This window comes from Coturnix japonica, chromosome 13 (genome assembly GCF_054131305.1).
Source record: "Coturnix japonica strain WE chromosome 13, WE-NBRP24, whole genome shotgun sequence".
Taxonomy (NCBI): Eukaryota; Metazoa; Chordata; class Aves; order Galliformes; family Phasianidae; genus Coturnix; species Coturnix japonica.
Window position 1 is genome coordinate 19,826,287 of NC_140675.1, and position 17,987 is coordinate 19,844,273.

At 56.1% G+C, this 17,987-nt stretch overlaps 1 protein-coding gene across 2 annotated transcripts; it reads left to right on the plus strand.

Moving 5' to 3' along the window:
- The first annotated feature begins 2,150 nt into the window (after nt 1–2,150).
- PRR35 (proline rich 35) lies at nt 2,151–17,987 on the plus strand. 2 transcript variants are annotated; one of them, XM_015877451.2, is made up of 4 exons: nt 2,151–2,508; nt 2,618–2,816; nt 12,923–14,632; nt 15,573–17,987. In XM_015877451.2, exons 3-4 carry the CDS (start codon nt 13,014–13,016, stop codon nt 16,501–16,503), a joined length of 2,550 nt encoding a protein of 849 aa, XP_015732937.2. In that variant the 5' UTR covers nt 2,151–2,508; nt 2,618–2,816; nt 12,923–13,013; the 3' UTR covers nt 16,504–17,987. The 2 variants fall into 2 exon arrangements, with proteins under 2 accessions (XP_015732937.2, XP_015732939.2); XM_015877453.3 differs by lacking the exons at nt 2,151–2,508; nt 2,618–2,816 and adding an exon at nt 6,912–7,042.

The following is a 17,987-nucleotide window of genomic DNA, read 5'->3' on the forward strand; positions in this document are numbered from 1 at the left end:
ATGCCTCACCCATTCCTTGGCTGGCCATGTGGGCACTGCTGCACCTTCAACAATTGGTCTTGGCCAAGTCCACTTGTCCTGTTCCCTCCACTGTAAGTTACAGCTAATGCCACCCATTGGGACTGGCTTTATGGCATCATGAATTCCTGTGGAGAGCAGTGAAGTTCTTGGATCAGGAAGGCAAAGGGCTGATATTTATGAGGCATCTCCACTCAGCAGTGATGCTGCCCATTGCACAACATTTACCTCTGTCTTCCAGGACCTCTTGGGACCCTCGGCCTTGCAGAGCTGCACCTTGCTGTTCTTCACCCCTGATGCTGCAGCTTCTTTCCCCTCTCACTCCCCCTTTCCTCCTCCTCCTCTCCCCAGCTCCGTAGCAGTTTCCTCGGGAGTGTTCAGCTTGCTGACACATTTGCCACAGATGGATGGTGCACACGGAGACAGCTGTCACTCCTGATTTGCGGTCCGCTGCGTGACAGCGGGACTGATGCCTTCTGAAAGGCCGTCTCGCGGAGCACATGCACTCTGACATTCTTCGAGATGAGCCCTACAGACACCTCTCAATGGACCTCGGGAGAAGCTGGCAAGCTAACCCTTCCTGCTCCCCCCCCTCCCCGAAGCAGCCTGCAGGCTGGAAGAAAGCAAGCACTCTGGTGTGCACACGAACACACACACACACACACACGGCCAACCTCCTTGGGTAGTTCTCTGCCACCACTGGCCTGCCAGGTCCCAGCCCGGCTGTTTGCTCCTGATGCTGGTGTATGAAGTGAGGCAGGCTGAGATTTGCAAGAGGGAAAGGTCATCAGTGAAGCTGTTCTGTTCCCCTTTTCCATCTTTCTAATTGCAGGAGGGAGGGATGTGAGCTCTGTTTTCACTCCGCCAGAGCAGCTGCCTCCAGTCTCTGGAGTTCCTCTCTTGCAGCATAAACTGACTCTGCAGCACCAGCCCCCTCCGGGCCTCTGCCTTCTCCATCACTCATAGTGCTCTCCATCACTGATGATGGTTTCCATCACCGATGGTTGTCTCCAACACCTCTGTTCCACACAGGATGAGGTCACAGCAAGATGGAAAACCCTTCCCTTGGCTGAGGGTTTCCTCCCACCTCCCCCTATGGGGCAGGCTGCCATATTGGGTCTGGCATTTGCTATGATGGTTCCTCACACCAGCCTGAAGCCAGCTGTAAAGCTTAAGGCACAGGCTGCCCTGGGAGGTGGTGGAGTCCCCATCCTCAAAGTTGAACTGTGGAGATGTGGCTCTGAGGGCCATGGATCGGTGGGTGGATGGTTGGGCTGGATGACTGTAGTGGTGTTTTCCAACCTTAATGATCCATGATTGAATGAACCTATGGACAATACCTTTCTGGTGGGGTTTTCAGCTGGACAAAGAGGAAATAGTCTTCAGCTCTGAGCTGAAGGATGTAGGAACCTGCAATGACAGAACAGTGTAGGAGCCTGCTCAGCAAGACAGACAGAAAGTGTGTGAGTTTGCACCAGGGCTCAGCTTTCCTGGGCCCCTCAGCAACAAGAAATGTGGCTTCCATTCAGCCAGCTGTGAAGGCTCTGCAGGTGTCCAAAATGTGTTAACTCACTTTACAAGCAGCAGAATAATAGGCATAGAGGGCTTCAGTGCAAGTATGCTGCCTTTGAGCATTAAAGCTGAAATTCAGCTCTGTTATAGGGGAAAGGATAATTCTGGTCTATCAGGAACCTGTGCCCAGCCAGCATTAGCACAGGCTGCAGGCAAAGCAGAACTGAGCCAGGTCCTACCAGGGCAAGAGGGGGAACATTTACTCCATGAGAAAGTAGGCAGGACATCTCCATCTATGGCAAAATCTTAGGAACAAGAGTCAGAAGATGCAGTGCACGGAGGGGTATTTTGGGGAGAAGGGGGGGCAGTGAATGAGAAAGGGTGAAACGGGCCACGTTTTTAATGAAAAAATGCTTCCTTTCTGAGCCTTAGCAAGATGAATATAGAAACGTTTGGGAAAAGTAGTGGCAGAGGGCAGAGAAGCTGACGGTTAAAACTAGATGGAGAAGAACACAAAATGGGGTGCACAGAAGCCATGGTCAGCACAACATGGAGTGGATCCCGACTGCTGGGGAGGCTGGTGGTGGAAGAAGCCTCTCCTTTCAAGAGATGCTCTAACACCATCAGGGTCATTGGCAGCCTTGTGCACACCTGGCACGGGGCTGCCCTGGTCCCGGAGCAGCACCAGGTACCAGGAGATGCCATGGAGAAGAACGTTGTCCTGAAAACCCACGGCCTGGGGCTGGATGGCTGCAGAGCCGCAGGCAGCAGCAGCACAGCACAGAGGCACGGAGCGTTTTGCAGTCAGCACCTGTGAGCGGGGCTGCGGCCCCTCACCTGCTCCGGCAGCGAGGCAGCGGGATCAAGGCGAGCCGTGAATGTCTGGAGGCCTCGCAGAGCACATGAAAGCGGCTGCTGGGAGCCGCGATCACAGGCGGAGAGCGGGGAAAGTTCGGCTCGGGCGGGGATTTCTGGCAGGTTGGTTTTACACTGGGAAATTCTCTCTCTGTCTCTTTCATGATGAAGATCCTTTTAATTTTCTTCCCCCCTTTTTTCTCCTCTCCATCTCCGTCTCCCCTTTCGCCAGGCAGATCGCTGGGAGCTGCGGAGCATGTGATGCTGCCTTCCATATAGGGGCAGGAGCAAAGCAAGACCAACTGATGGACGCCCTAGGGCCAGACTTGCAGACAATATATAACCTACTGCACGATCTGAAACGCTTCCCACTTTCACAGCGCGAACATCAGGCGGAGCTCAGCCGTGCTGGGAGAGCAGCCCTGGTGCAGGTGAGTCCCCGCTGCCCCCACCGGGATCCCTGCTGGGAGGGGGAAGGTGAGAGGGACCGTTCGCTCTGCAGAGCAGCTTTAAGGCAGGCGGGCAGATTTTGGCAGGGTTGTTTGGGGAGGTTTATCCCCCTTTGCTGCCTGCCCCGCTCCCTGCGTGCGAGCATCCCTGCTCCTGGGACATGGCATGCAGATCCCAGCACCCGCTCTCTGCCTTTTCCAAAGGAGCAGAACAAGAGCAAACAACTTTAAAAAGCACTTTTTAGTCTCCTTCTTTATTATTATTTTTTCCCATCCCTAAGCCCTCAGCCCGGATGCCTTCACCTTCATGTGCTGGAATCTCCCTTGCGAAGGAAACTGTTCCCGGCTCGGGCTGAATGAGGGATGTGGGCTGGAGATAACACGGTTAAAATGCTAACAAAGCACAGGGGGCGGGTGTCTGTCTGTCTGTCTGTCCGTCCGTCCGTGAGGGGTCAGCGTGGAGCAGACTGTGTGTAACTGCTGGGGCTCTCCCTGCGCTGGGGAACAAACTTCGTGCCCGGAATAGTTTGTGTCCCGCTGAACGGCGATGTTCCCATCGGCAGCGGCAGGTCTCGCTGCCTGAGCACTTTGCGTTGGGCTTTTTTGCTGTTATTTGTTGGGTCCCAGCTGTGTCTGACAGCGGCGGGGGGAAGGTCAGGGTGTGGGTAGAATAAGGAGCACAGCTGAGCTTGGGGCTGGGGAACCTCGGGGAACTTGTAGGAACCTGAACGTGCCGCTGCAGCCCCAGAGCAGCGCTGTGACAGTGAATGGGGCAAAGAGGGGCAAAATAGCTCAAATAATGTGTTTGTGGATTTCTGTGTACAGGAGATCAAATTGCTGTGAGTACTCAAGGCAGGAGCAGGCTGAGCCCAAGAGGCTGCTCCTGAGCTCCAGCCTCAGTTTCCCTGCCTGCACCCTGCTGTGCCTGCCGGGCTGGGATCTCATTTCTGGCTTTTTGCTGGGGTATCAGCATGGATCGTAATTAAAATTGCACTTCCAGGAGGGCGCTCATTGGAGCCCATAGGATGTGGGTGCAGAGAAGTGCTGGGGCTCGTTGGTGCATGCAGGGCACCCTGCGGTGCCGCTGGTTTGAGCCAAGCTGTCCTGGCATTTTCCTGCTGCCAGGAGCTTTTCCTGGCTGAAGGTGGAGATCCAGTTCCCCTTGATGGCTCGGTGACATTGGGATGGTGGCAGAGTTGGAAGTGCTCAGGGAGTCCCCTCTCCCATGCCCACAGCTCGGAGCCCATCTGAGGGGCAGTAGCAGGAAGGGGATTGCCGCTGGAGCTTTACCTTCTAAACCCCTCCCTGGTGGCAAATGCTCTCTGATTCAGTGTTCTCCCCTCCCTGCCCTGCTGGCCCTGCTCAGCATCCTGCCAGAAACAGCACTTCCCCTCTGCGGAGGCAGCTGGGGATGGTGACAAGTGGGTTCTGCAGGGAATGTCACTGAGGAGAGGTGGGGTCCCAAACCCTGTTAAACCCTCTGACAATTTGCCTGAGCAATTCCTGTAGCATGTTTGACCCAGTGGAGGAGAATTAAGGTTTTGATGGAAGCTCTGCTTGCCCTCAGAGGGGTTAAAAATCAAACCCACAGAGGGAGAAGCAGAGCTGCCAGTGGGTTTTCCCCCTCCCCAGCCCCTTGCTGCTCCCTATTTCTTGATGTGGTGACCGAGTTGACCCACTGCACCCACCAGCTGTGGGGAGCAGGGCCTGAGCCCTTCTCATGTGTGCAGGAGGGGGTTATTTCCTATGGGGAGAGGCAGCACAGATGATTTCCGTGCTCCTCCAAGCCCACCTGCAGACCTGCCCCGAGCATTAGCAAGACTGGGATACAGGGAAAGAGAAAAGCATGGAAGGAGAGGAGAGAAGCCGCCCAGCAGCTCACCTGCATGGATGGGACAGGGGCTGGGGGGTTCCAGCTCCTCTCTGCCCACAGCACCACCTGGATGTGGAGCCCTCCCCAGCACCGAGCAGCAGCAGGGCAGTGCCGGGGAGCACAGCAGAGGCACACAGCTGTGTGGCTTTCAGAGCTGCTTGATCGATAGCTGCTTCCTCGCACCCCCCCCTCTCCCCCAATCCCCACATGCATTTTTCATGCTAACCCCTCCTGGGCAAAGGCTGTCTACGCAGGAAAGAAAAATACAACACAAAACAAAACAGAACCAAAACCTACTTTTGTTTTTCTGGTCCCCGGAGGTTGTTTTAGTTTAAGGGCCAATCTATAAATTCAGGGCTGGGAATATCTTTGCTCCGTGAACAAAGTGGTGTGAGGAAGCTCCCCAGGGCCCCTCCCCAGGTTGGCCCAGTGCTTTAGGATGGGTTTTGTGTAGCCCAGCCCTTGCAGTGTGGTAGGGTCGGGCTGGGGCTGAGGCTTGGTCCCCTCCATGAAGGTCTCCATTAAAAATCCGCAGTGTGTAAGTGAAGAGTGATTTTCAGGGTCCGTCCTGTTGTACTGGGGGTATCCCTTTTTGGCTTTGGGTAACCTCTGGGATGGTTTGTGTGCTGCCATCGCTTCCCCTTCCCCAGTCCTGGCTGCAAGACCTGAGCTTCCCTCCTCATCCCCATCACCCAGCTCTGGATCCCACCCTGGCAGCAGAGCAGGGCACACCAGCAGCACCTCTTGGCTCCCAGCTCTATACTCGCAGCTGTTCCACTGCCATGTCCCAGCCCTCCCAGTGCGCTTCAGGGCTATGGCTGCACTGAGATGGCAGAAGATGGCACAGCTGGGTCCGGTGTATAGCAGCAAAAGGGCAGGGGCCAGGAATAGAACTGCAGGAGGAGGAGGACGCCTTGACCTTTCCAGCAGCCAGCAATGAAGAAAACTTTCCGGCTACCTGTAGCAAGGCACCGGGCAGGCTCTGTTATCATCTCATCAGCGTGCCCGGCCGGCAGCGGGCAGCCACCACTGCAGTGCCTGTGGGGCTCACTGAGGTCAGGAGTTAACTCACCGCTGCCCGGTGTAGCCATGAGCTCTCAGCGTGTTGCAGTGCTGAGCTGGGACAGGTAGGAGGGCACTCTGGCCATCACTGCCCTTCTGGGCACCCCAAGGGGCTCAGACCCCCCCATCACTTCCCCCATTGCAGACCTATGGAGCAGCCAGCGCAGGGGATGCTGCCATGCTGTCACCAGGTGCCAGCACTGTGGGGTACAGTGAGGCAGCCGTGTGTCGAGCCCCCCTGGCTTTCCCTCTCTTGCTGGCCCAGAGTTGGGGGTGGCAGCCGTCTGTCCCCGACCTTCCATGCGCAGATGGCGTGGGCAGCCAGCACAGGTGGCCCTGCGCCGCGGCAGATTGGGGCTGGCTGCCTGCAAGACGCCTGGGAAGGGGACAGGAGTGAAGGCGGGGAGTGGGGAGACGAGGGGGGCACTGGAGATGGCTGCAGGTCTCTGCTGTGTGCTGTTCTGGACCCAGAGCTTTGGAGCTTTGGCAATGACACTGGGAACCTGCCGGGCTGTGAGATGCTGAAGCAGGGATGGGGCTGGGTGATGGGGAGCCAGTGGGGCAGCAGTACAGAGACATGATCCCCTCATTTGGCCCCACAGAGAGGAGCTGTCACAGAGTATCGGGCACTCTAGGGAAGGTTTGGTTTGGGGCAATTCAACTATGCATGGGGATCCTGGGGTGGGGATGGAGTGGGAAAATGATAAATGCTGCAGAGAGCTGGACTGGCACTCAGCACATTGCCTGCAGATGGGAAAAGGTGAGGCAGGGAGAGGGGATTCTTCCTCCAGCCCTCTCCTCCCTCCCATGCCACCCCATAGGGCTGAGCAGTGGTGCAAGGAGGCAGCCCCGAGCCGTTCACGCACCCAGCCCTGAACCAGCCATGAGCTCACTGAGCACATCCTCCCCCGGCCCAGCTGGTTTCGCTCCCAGCCTGCTCCGTCTGTGTGCATTAAGGCAATTTCTGGGGCTGAGCTGCTTTTGGCAAGCCAGGCTTCCACTGGCCCGTCCACCCCCCAGGCCCCGCGCACCTCCTCCCCGACACTGCTCTGCCAGGGCCATAGCAAATCAGAGTGAAGCCTGCGGGGCAAATCGGCACAAATGAGACCAAGCAAGAGGGTGGGGAGGGACAGCGAGGAGGAGGAATGACTCCTGGGTTTGCGCTTCTGTTCCCGAGTTTGATGTTGTCTGCAAACAGCCCTGTAAATGCTCGGGAGCGGCATCCGAAGTCACCTGCCCTGCACCCAGCCTGCAGCACGGGACGGGCTGAGCTGTAAGTGGGGCTGAGCTGATGCGAAGGGGTGCGAAGGGGTGGGCAGGGGCTGAGGGTGACCCCAAGGACAGGATCCCATAGCGGACCCAGAGGGGGACACTCTCCCGAGGTGTGAGCTGCTGTCTCCCATTGGTTTGGTACCTCTCCAAAAGGTCCAGCCTGGTGGAACCGGAGGCCCAGAGCTGTGAGTTTGGGGTTGGAATGGGAGGGATGGACAGGTACCAGAATGGGCACCAGGAAGGGCTGTGCAAGATGCAGGAGCAGGGAGACCACTCGGTCCTTCCAGAGCGATGCTCTTTGATCCCATCACCAATATCCCTGCAAAGTGTTGCGGCTTCATCTTATTAAAGGCACTCGGCACCGGGGAGGTCATATGGGGCCTTTCTGCTCGGGTGGCTCTCCTAATGACATGTTCAATTGCCATTGCTGGGGATTTGCTCACGCGAGTCCTTTACAATTGCAAGTTTGTGGAGGATTTTGGATGGTTTCCCCTTGCCGTGTGGTGTGCGGCAGAGCACTGCGTGTGAGCACGGAGCTGCTCTGAGTGCTCCTGCACAAGGACTGCATTTACCTCCCTGCATTCATAGAACTAGCAGTGGTTTTCTGTAGGCTTAGAGTATTTACTGTTGGGAAAGGGAAGCGCAAATAGGGGCAGGGTGAGAGTTAGCAGTAAGGCAATATTATCTGCAGCGTCTGTACTTTTCCCCTCTAAATTCTGCCCAACAGAAACAAAGCGGGGCTGCTCAGTTACTTACTGCAGTGGTTAATGGTGCCGAGCGATAAGGTTGTGGAACAGAGTGCATAGTCCAACTGTAATGCGTGTCTGCAATCATTTTGACTATTAAAAGAATGGGTGATGCAGTGAGGAGCGTCTCACAGCAAGAGGCTTTCTGCAGCTCTTATAACAGAGGGATAAGGACTCGAGGTGGATAGGTCCCAAATGTGTCACAGCGGTGTCCAGCCCCAGGGCCAGCCCAAGGGAAGTTTGAGGGCTGCCCCTGTGTCCTCTCAGCTTCCCCTGGAGCCTTTCTGGTACTACAGGGGCAGCTCAGAGCACCTCAGCAGGGACCCTGTTTGGAGCAGGGATGCACACAGTGGTCCCTTTGGAGTCACACAGTGCAGGGTGGCTGCACCCAGCCTGGGATGTGCACAGCTGTGGCTTTGTGGTCATTTCTCATGGTCTTTTGAGGGAGTTAACAAGCTGCCTTCCTGGCTTACGGCACTAACAACATCCCCAGCCCCTGCTAACAACATCCCCATGCGCTGTCCTGGTGGCTCTGCCTCAGGCTATTGCTCCTCCTGGTCATCGCTTGGCCATACAGCCCTGGGTGGGCTGCTCTGCAGGCAAGCACTGCTACCCATGCAGGGACACCTCTCACCACTGTACTGCAGCCCAAACCACACTGGGAGCCTGGGGTAGGAAAGTGGTGCTGGGAGATGGAAGCTGGGAGCAGCAAAGCATTTTCCTTTTCCCTTTTTGACACATTTGGAATCGTTTGGAAGCCAGAGCCGCTTGGACTGGATTTCATGGGGTGTGGGCTCCAACCTGCAGTGGCCCCTGCCTGTGGTTCAGCACTGGTGCTGCAGTCTGTGTTGCATGCTGAGGACTTGAAGCATCCCCTCCCACAAATATCTATTTAACTTATCACTATTGCCTTGAGTAGAATTGCAGAATCATAGAATTGTCATAGAATTATAGAAAGACTTGAGTTGGAAGGAACTAAAAAGACCACTGAGTTCCAACCCCCTGCCATTGGCTGGTCATCCCCAACATGATCAGGATGCCCAGAGCCCCATCCAGTTGCCCAGAGGCCCATCCTCTCCTGCAGCAGAGGTTACAGCAATGGGCATGTTTAGGAGCAGAAGAAGGCTGGAATGCAAGAGAGATGGTGGGCAGGCAAGGAGGAGTGAAGGCTTTGTGCCTGAAAACAAACTGCATGGATTTGAGCTGGAATACAATGACTTTTCTGGCTGTGGCAGGTGGGAGCCCTGCACATCACAGGCGTGATGTAAACTTCACCATGTAGGAGAGCTGGGCTGTACCTTCCTATCCAGATGCGTGCACATCTCAAGCCCTCCCAGCTCTCTCCAGATGTTCATCCTCTTCCCCTAGTCACCGTGCCAGCTGTGGGCACCATCTTCTCTGTGCACTTTTGGGTGCCAGCCGCACTGCTGGCTTCGTGGCTTGCACACAGTCACTTTCCCCTCCATCCAGCTGCTGGAGATGGATGTCTTCACACATCTGGAAGTCTGTTTGCAATGGAGCCATTAAATCCAGCAGAGAGCCCGTGGTCTCCCGGGGCTCCATTAGCAGGTACAGGTGGAGGTGGAGGAAGGAGCAGGAAAATCCTGCAGTGGGGGCCAAGCACAAGCTTGTGCGGGTGGTTGATGTAATGTGCAGAGACAGCCTTACATCTCCTCACCAGGACCTGCCTCCTCCCCCAGAGGGCTGCGGCAGGAAGGGCTGTGGGAGGAAAGCCACTGCGGTGGAGGGCACTCGCCTCTATGGAGAGTAGCCTGGAGGCTCTCACGGCCTGATCTCATCTCTCTGTGAGGCTCTGAGTTGTGTGCCATGGGTGGAGGGCAGGAGACAACGACTCCAACCCATTGTCGCTTGGTTGAACGCTTGCCACCGCATGTGCTTCTCATAGGATGCTGAGGTTGCCTCGGGGAGTCTTCAGGCTAACAGAGCGGGGAGAGGCGGCTGCTTTTTGGGGATGGAGGCAGAGGAGAGGTGAGAGATGCAGAACACTCCTTGAACAAGGGCACGAAAGGGAGGAGAGAACTTGGAGCCCCAATTTGGGTCCAAGATTTGTGTGCTGAAGGTGCTGTGGGTGGCACGCAGTGGGGAGCTGCCTGGAGGACTCTCCAAGGTTGGGTGGGCAGAAGGCAGAGGTGCTCACTGAAATGGGGTTGTGGGAACCAAACCTCCTGATCTCTCAAAATGCTGGAAACCCAAACATCTGGGAACCCAAATGCTGGGGAATTTTTAGCGAGCTGGGTTTGGACATTGTGCCTAGAGAGCAGTTTGGGGCACGTAAAGGTGAAAAAAATCTATTTAGAGATGAGCATTTTCAGTGGAGTGTGAGCCAAAGTAAGGCACAACTCAAGGTGGGAGTAGTGTCAGATCTCCCAGTGTGGGGATACCAAAGGATGACCTCCTACTGTCATTTTACCTGCAAGTGTGGGCATTTCAGTGCTCAGCCCCTGCGTGGGGTGAGGTGTGGGGAGGCTGGGAACTCCCAGGCTTTCCCCCCTCTTTTGAGCCCCTGCTGCTTTGCCACGGCCAATTGCCCTCATCCCAAGCTCTGATAAATGCTTAAAAGCTCAGATCGTGCAACCCCAGGCTATGAAAATAAAAAGGGTCCTGATATCCACTAAGTAGCCCCTGCAGCAAAAGCATGTAGTGTAGGGAAAGTGCTTTGCATTGATCAGTGGCTCGCCGCTGCCACCACCCCTCATCTCGCAAAGCATCTCTGCCTGCTCCAGCCTTGGCACTGGTAAAAATGGGAAGCACCATAATGGAGGGTTGTGGCTAATGGCAGGAAGGGGATGGTCTTTGTGGTTGTTGGTGTAAGCGCCACATCCCATAGAAAAGCCCTGTCCCCCATGCTCCCTTCTGTGCCATCCTGGTGACCATCCATGGTCATTTGGGCAGCCAGCACCCTGCTACAGAAACTGCTGCTAGCAAATGGCAGTGCAGGGAGCACTGCCATTTGTTAACGATCCCATGCCCTTGCTTCCAAGCCATGCCAGCTAGGAAAGGTTGATGGCTACCGATGTCCGTGGTGGAGTGGCTCCCTGACAGCCCAAACACAGCATGGGAGGACCCAGGGGCCAAAGGGAGGACATCGGTTTGAGACGTGGGGTCTTTGTTCCAACCAGAAAAGCTCATGGGGGTCTGCAAAAGCATCAGGATAGGTTCGCAGTGGCAGGGCTTCTCCAGCGGGCCCATGCTTCAGTCTTTGAACCAGGCCACTTCATTCCAGCAGCTTTTATGCCTCTCCCTCCCCTGAGCACATGGCTGTGCCTACATACAGTGGTCTGCAGCAGTTCACATTGTGCCCACCTTCTGCCTGGAAAGGAGGTGGTTAAGAAGGACTGTCATGGTGAGCCACACAACTGGGGGTGTCAAAGGAAATTTGTGGGGAAATCCCCACTGCAGGATGATTTGGGGGCTGAATATTTCCGTGGCTTCCAGAGAAGCCCATGCAGACACACAGAGGGGAGGGCCGCTGGTGTGTGCTGCTCTTGGAGGCACCATATCCAACATGGAGATGAGCTGAAGGTTTGGGAAACTGGAGCGGTACCATTGATGCTTGCCCTACATACTGGGCACCTCCTTTTGGCTGTTGTTAGAGACATGAGCTGGATAGGCTGTTGATGTGATCCAGACAAGCTGCCCCTAGAATCCTATATATTGCTTCTATCCCTGAAGCTCAGGCTGGGTTTGGGATTTTTAAAGTGCTGGAGCGCTGGGGGCTGCAGATCCCTTTCCTGAGCATCTCTCCCTTCTTCAAAGCCTTTGTCTCTCCATCTCTTTCTTCTCCCCTCCGCTCCCTCCATCTGACCATTCCCCCCTCCCCATGTCCTGAGGAGGAGAGCAGGGATGCTGCAATTCCCAGGCACAGGTGCGCGGTCCCCGCCGAGCGCTGCCCCCAGGCACGGCCCCGCACGGCCGCAGCTGACAGCCCACTGGAAATAATGCGTTGTGGCAGAGCGAGACTCAACAGACCACGAAGATCTGCTGGTGCGGGAACTGCTCAGCAACCAGGAGCCGCAACGCCTGGCTCCCAGCTCCACGGGGCCCTATCCAGCTCTGGGGATGCCTCTGCGGCACTGAGCCTTCCTCCCCTGGCTCCTGGCTCTCACATGGGGAACTCTCCTATTGCATTGCTGTCTGTTCCCCTGCTCCCCACCTCGTCATTCATTTCTGCAGTGCCAGGAGGTGGAGGTGGCTGTGGTGTGGAGTCACTCCCTGTCCCCATGTGGGACAACTCCTTGGCATCTGCACACCTCCGCAGCAGTGCTGGAGGACGGTCGGGTGTGCAAGAATGGAACAAGCAGTTCCAGTCTCTCAGCACAGATTTAATCTGCCTCTGGTGTATAAACACCAAATGTTTGTTCAACTGACCTGCAAACACACAGCATGCTGTGTGGCTCCCACTCGGTCTCTCTGTGTTCATCACCCTTCAATGGGGCAATGCAGTACAGCCACGGCTGGGACTCGTGAACCTACGTGGGGCTCAGGGGTTGGAGCTGGGAAGGGTGCTGGGGAAGAGGGCTGGGTATGATGGGGGAACATGATGCTTTATGGTCTCAGTGGTGGAAGCACAGGAAGCAGAGCATAGGGGAGTCCCCCAGCATACAGAGCATCGTCCAGCCCAGCAGCCAGCAGCTGAGTGTGGGGCTGCAGGCACAGTCTGCAGGGCCACTCTAGGAACAAGGCATGAGCAGAGGGTGCTTGTGAATGCTAATGATGCTTGAGACTGCAACCTTGAAACAGCCCTCGAGTGCTGCAGCCGGGCTGTGGCTGGGCTGGGCTGGGTGCACACCGGTCCAGTGGGAAGAAATGCCCATGGCCGCCGGAACCTCCCTGACAGCTCTAGTCTGGGCTGCCCAGCTGTGGTCATCGCTTCTCCAGTAGGCTCAGCCACACTGTTCTTGATGTCCTACCTTTCCTTAAGTGGTCCCAGGTGCCTGTGGGAGTCTGGAGATGCTGCTGCCGACAGTGAGTAGCAATGCTGGGGTACACTCAGTCTGTCTGTAGGCTCTCCCCAACAACCCTGTCAGTCTGAACTCCTTCTTTGACAGTATTCACATACAAGCAGGACTTGGCAGGGCTGACTGCTCACCAGATCTCATGTTTTCTCCTTCCAGGGCACACAGAAGTTCCTGGTGGAGGCAGAGTGAGATTTAGGCACTGAGCCGCTCTGCTCCCACCAGGAGCCATCTCCAGAAACCCACTGCCATGTCCAAGGACGACGTGGGCTGCAAGCTGACCTCTGTCTACAAACACAAGGAGAGGAAGCCAAAAAAGCCCCACTACATCCCGAGGCCATGGGGCAAACCCTACAACTACAAGTGTTTCCAGTGCCCCTTCACGTGCATGGAGAAATCCCACCTCTACAACCACATGAAGTACAGCCTGTGCAAGAACTCCCTCTCTCTCCTCATCGAGTCTGACTGGCCCTACAAGAAGGGCAACCTGCTTCACCCAGAGCTGCGGCTCCTCCATGCCACCGAGGCCACGCGGCTGCGCGGGCGGCAGGATGAGCCAGAGACCTGCGACTCCTCGGCCACATCGGGAGGGTCAGGAAGAATTAAGCAGCCCCCAGGCAGGGGTGGCCATGAGGAGAAGTCGACATCAGGAGTGGAGATCCTGCCTGCTGAAGGGGCTGGGGAAGAAGGCAGCCCATTCCAAGAGGAGGAGGAGGATGTGGCTGGCCTCTTGAGGCAGATGGATGCGGGGGAAAAGAAGGAGAAAAATGAAGAGGCAGGTTGCCAAGGTGATCCAGCTGAACCAGAAGTGAACACTTTGGTCTTTGGCTTCAAGAACAAGAGAGAGAAGCCTTGCAAGGAGGTGGAGCCTGACTTCATCATCACTGATGTCTTCTCCCTCAAGAACCATGTCATGAAGAGCAGAGAAATGGCCTCCCCGGACCTAGAAGCTAAGCCAAGGCATTGCAAAGTGCCAAAGAAATGCCTGGCCAGTGGTGGGATACTCATGGAGCAGTGGAAACTGGTGGCAAATGGGCAAAGGAGGAGCACACCTGAGGTCTCCCCACCTTGTACCGACAGCAACATCATCCCATGCTACCCACCTCCAGCCTACAGTGACTACCACGAACCTCAGGGCCTCAACCTCTCACTGCTGGGCATCAACTATCCCCTGAACCCCAACCTATTCTCCTACCTGAGCCCCACCATGGCCAGCAGCGCGACAACACACCCGCACTTGGCTCAGCTGCCATTCCTGGCCTCCACGGCCCAGCTGATGCACCCACATGCTTCCCATTTCCAACCCCTCCAGAGCCCCGAGCGCTCTGCCTTCCTGCCTCGCTTCTACTACCCTTTGCTCTTTGAGCACACCTTCAGCTCTGCAGAAGGCAAGATGTCCTCCAGCAAGCCGGAGGCCCAGCAGCTGGTGGGCTCGGTCATGCCCACCCCTCCCCAAGCCAAGACTGCCAATGAGCCATCCAAACCAGGGCTGCTGAAGGTACCGGTGCTGAAAACGAGCTTTCCTTGGCCCAAAGGTGGTAGAGAAGAGCCAGCCCTTGAGCTCAGCCATGGACACATACTGGGGCAGGAAGAAGACAAGTGGCTGCCCCAAGAGAAGGAGAGCAACCCGGACCTGGGACTCAACAACCTGCGCAAAAAGCCAACCACCGACATCTTCCAAAACCTGGGGGGGATGAAGGATGGCGCTTTTGCCCCCAGCAGCATCCAGAAGGCAGAGCTGACAGCAGTGACCTGCCTGGAGACCAGCAGTCCCACAGGCAACAACCTGAAGAGGAAGCTCCCTTCCAATGATCTGGATTTTATAGGATCTGAAATGCTGATGCCTGGAAAAGTCAGCTATCAGAGCAGGTAAGGTGTCCTCAGTCTCCTTCTTCCCTACATCTGGCTGGCTTTAAGCACCATCTTCATACCCCGTTGTATCCCTGATGACCCCTCCCTGCCAGGTGCTGCAGGAGCTCAGCTCACTCCAGGCCAGTGGTGGATTTAGTAGAGTAGGGCATTTGGCCTCCAGGTGCATCCAAGCAGCTGGGCTGTGTCACTGCTTGCTGCCCCTTGATTTCCCCCTTTTGTCTGTGCAGTGTGGACCTGCTCTCCCCAGGCACCAGGGAACCTCCTTTTGAGTCCCCAAGTATCTCACAGTTGCTGGAACGATGGTTTAAACATTCACATTTGCATTCCTCTGATTTGCCTTCTGCTTCCAAAGCCCAGAGGGAGGGTCATGCTTCCAAACATTTCCTTTTACCCCGGGCTAGAAATGTGCACAGCTCCTTCTAACAAAATCTCAGTTCCTCCCCTGATTGTGCAAGTCCAGCTGTGGCTCCAAGAAAAAATGTCACTGCAGAAAGCAGCTTTTGGCACCCAGAGGAGCATTCACTGGAGAAGCACGCAATGCTTTTCTACCTCCACTTGCTTCTTCCCCGTTCTCATGCTGGCTGCAGAGATCCTCTGCACCTGGACACACATTAGTGCACGTGTCCATCTGTCCTGCAGTGCTCCAAGTAAGAGAAAACAGGTCTGGCCGACTGAGCTGGCATCACTAACCAGCACAGTGTAGGCTCATGTTGGAGGCAGGCACAAAACAGCCTATTTTAGGGTCCTGGGAGAACAAAGCCAGGAGCAGATCCAGCCAGATCTCTGCAGGCTCAGCCCAACACCCTTCCTGGAAGGTCCTCATGCTGGCAGCACACATGGAGGAGCTCGTGCTGAACCTGCTAATGCCAGTCCTGCATGTACTCCAAAGATTTAGCCAGTGATCTCCCTAATCGTTTCATCCATTTCTTCTCTGCAGTGGTTTGAGGGCCAGCACCGGCCACATCCCCAGGGCTCTGGATCACTGGCACATGGATGTCCTGGCAGGCTGGTCTGAGGAACCTGAGAGGAGCAAAGACCCTGAAGCCCTGCCCTGTGCAGGTGCTGCCCCTGAGCACAGCCTCTGCAAGCAGAGCAGAGAGCAAGAACCTTCTGCCACCATGACAGACTCTGAGGCTGCAACGGTGCTTATTGGGGACCTCTCCAAAACCTTGGAGGAGTACCAGGAGGTGGAGAAGAAACTGTCTGACCTGGCAAAGGAGGACACTCCCGGGCAGAAAGAGCTGAGGGACCAACTAGTCAAAATCCGAAGGGAGCTCTACCACATCCACCAGGCATTGGAGAAAGCCTCCAAACCCCACGAGGGGCCCCTGGACCTCTCGGTGAAGAGACCCTCTGAGGGCCTGGAGAAGTGTCCGCAGACCAAGAAGGAAACATGCAGTGTAGGCATGGGGGTGGAGAAGCTCCACGGCAAAGACCAAGGAGCCCTCAACAAATGTTCAGCCCCAGCTGAGGCTGGAGATGAGGAGGGGCTGCCAAGCTGCCTCCTGGAGGCCGAGAACAAAACCATCGACCTGCTGATCAAGATGAGCCACTCGGAGAACCTCCGGGCATCCTCTGAGCCCCACCTGGGTGCGGTGATCAAGGCAGAGGTGCTGCCCCTCACCATGCCGCTGGAGCTACGTCATGTCATGGAGCCCTACTACAGCCGCACCACCAAGTGCGAGGCGGACTCCAGCGTCCTGCTGTGCTCTGATGGCAGATCCAGCACCACCCAGGGCCCTCCGCTCCCCGTCACTGCCGAGGATGGGCCGCTGGGATGCCGGGCCATGCAGCGCTCCCTGTCCTGCAGCCTTCCCAGTGAGACAGACACGGTGTGTGTCCACAGCCCTTTGCATGCTGACCCTTAAGTCCACCTTGCTTGAAAGCTCCTGGATCTCACTAGCCACCTCATGCTTGACCTTCCTAGTGTCCCAGCTCTCCGGTATCCCTCCTCCCCACAGATGAAAGCTTCACCACTGCCTGACTCCATAAAGTGTAAGAAACCAGCCCGTGACCCCCTCCCCACTGTCCTTTTGGGCTCTGCATGTTCAACAGCCTCAGCTCCCTGGTCCTGGAGCTCCCTTTGGAAGGGAAGTCACTAGCAGGCAAGAAAATCGAGCTGCTAAAAGCACCAAGCTTTCCATTGAAGGCTCATCCAGTCTTATCAGAGACTCTCAGGGACTTCTGCAACCCAGCTCCCATAGCAGGGGAGGGACCACAAATGGGGTGTCTGCAAGACCAAGCCTGGGTCCAGATGTGGTTGTGCTCAAGAGACTGTGTCTGTCACCTTTGTACAGAGCAGAGCTGTGACAGCTTCATCCCATGGTGGCTTCAGGGTCACAGAAGGGAAGTGTTCACCCAGATGAACTGACCCAGAGGCCAAGTACCTCCCACACTGTAAAGACAAGAACATCTTCCCAGCCACAGCGACAAGAAGATGCAATAGCCATCTCGCCTCAAAGCATGGCTCCACATCTGGGTGCTGAGCTCTCTGTCCAGAGGACTTGCCATGCATGGGTACTGCGGGGCTGCAGGGACACGTTCCTGTCCATAGTTCTTCCAGTGTCCAGCTGTTTTTCTTGCCTTTACACAGACATGACTTTCCTTTCCTCTGCCCCCTTGGCCTCTCCCCATGCAGATATGATGCATGCTCCTCACAAAGACCCATGTCCCTGCAGGATACCATTCCCATGAGCTCCTGCCCACTAGTCCTAAACTCCCAAATGATGGTAAATAAGACAGCAAAAGGGGTGAGATGGTGGTGCTGTGAGCCCTGCTGCTCAAGACACAAAGATGCTGAAAACAACTGTAAAGGGACTTTGAGATATGCAGCTTCTGTGCTACCCACCCCTACCCACTCAGCCCTTACCTCCTCTGAGGAACAGAACCACTCCTGGGTCTCTCTGCCCACCCCAAAACCCCATCTCCTCCCTGCCCCAAGCAGCACGTTGTATTTCCTAGCAGATCCTGGGCATCTTAGAGGTCTGAGACACCAGAGAAGGAGCTGGGCTCCCAAACCACCAGCCCTGGGCTTCAGCGGGAGGTCTGTGCCCAGACCACCACACAGTGCTGCCTTTCTCCCTTTTAGCTGATGGATTGCTCGAGCACAGGTTGCCTCCCCACACCAGTCCCTGGCTCCATCCCACCACCCCCACCTGGGACCCCCCCCCACTCACCGGTGCCTGGGGCGGCAGCCGGTGCCCGCAGCCCTCGCTGCATCACTCACGGCCTCTCCTGCCTCCGCACTAAGCCAGGGGGCAGGCAGGAGGTAGAGGCCAACCACACACTATTTATTGTTCACAGTTTTACGAATGTACAAAATGAAAACCAAACCATTAAAAAGAAAAACCTC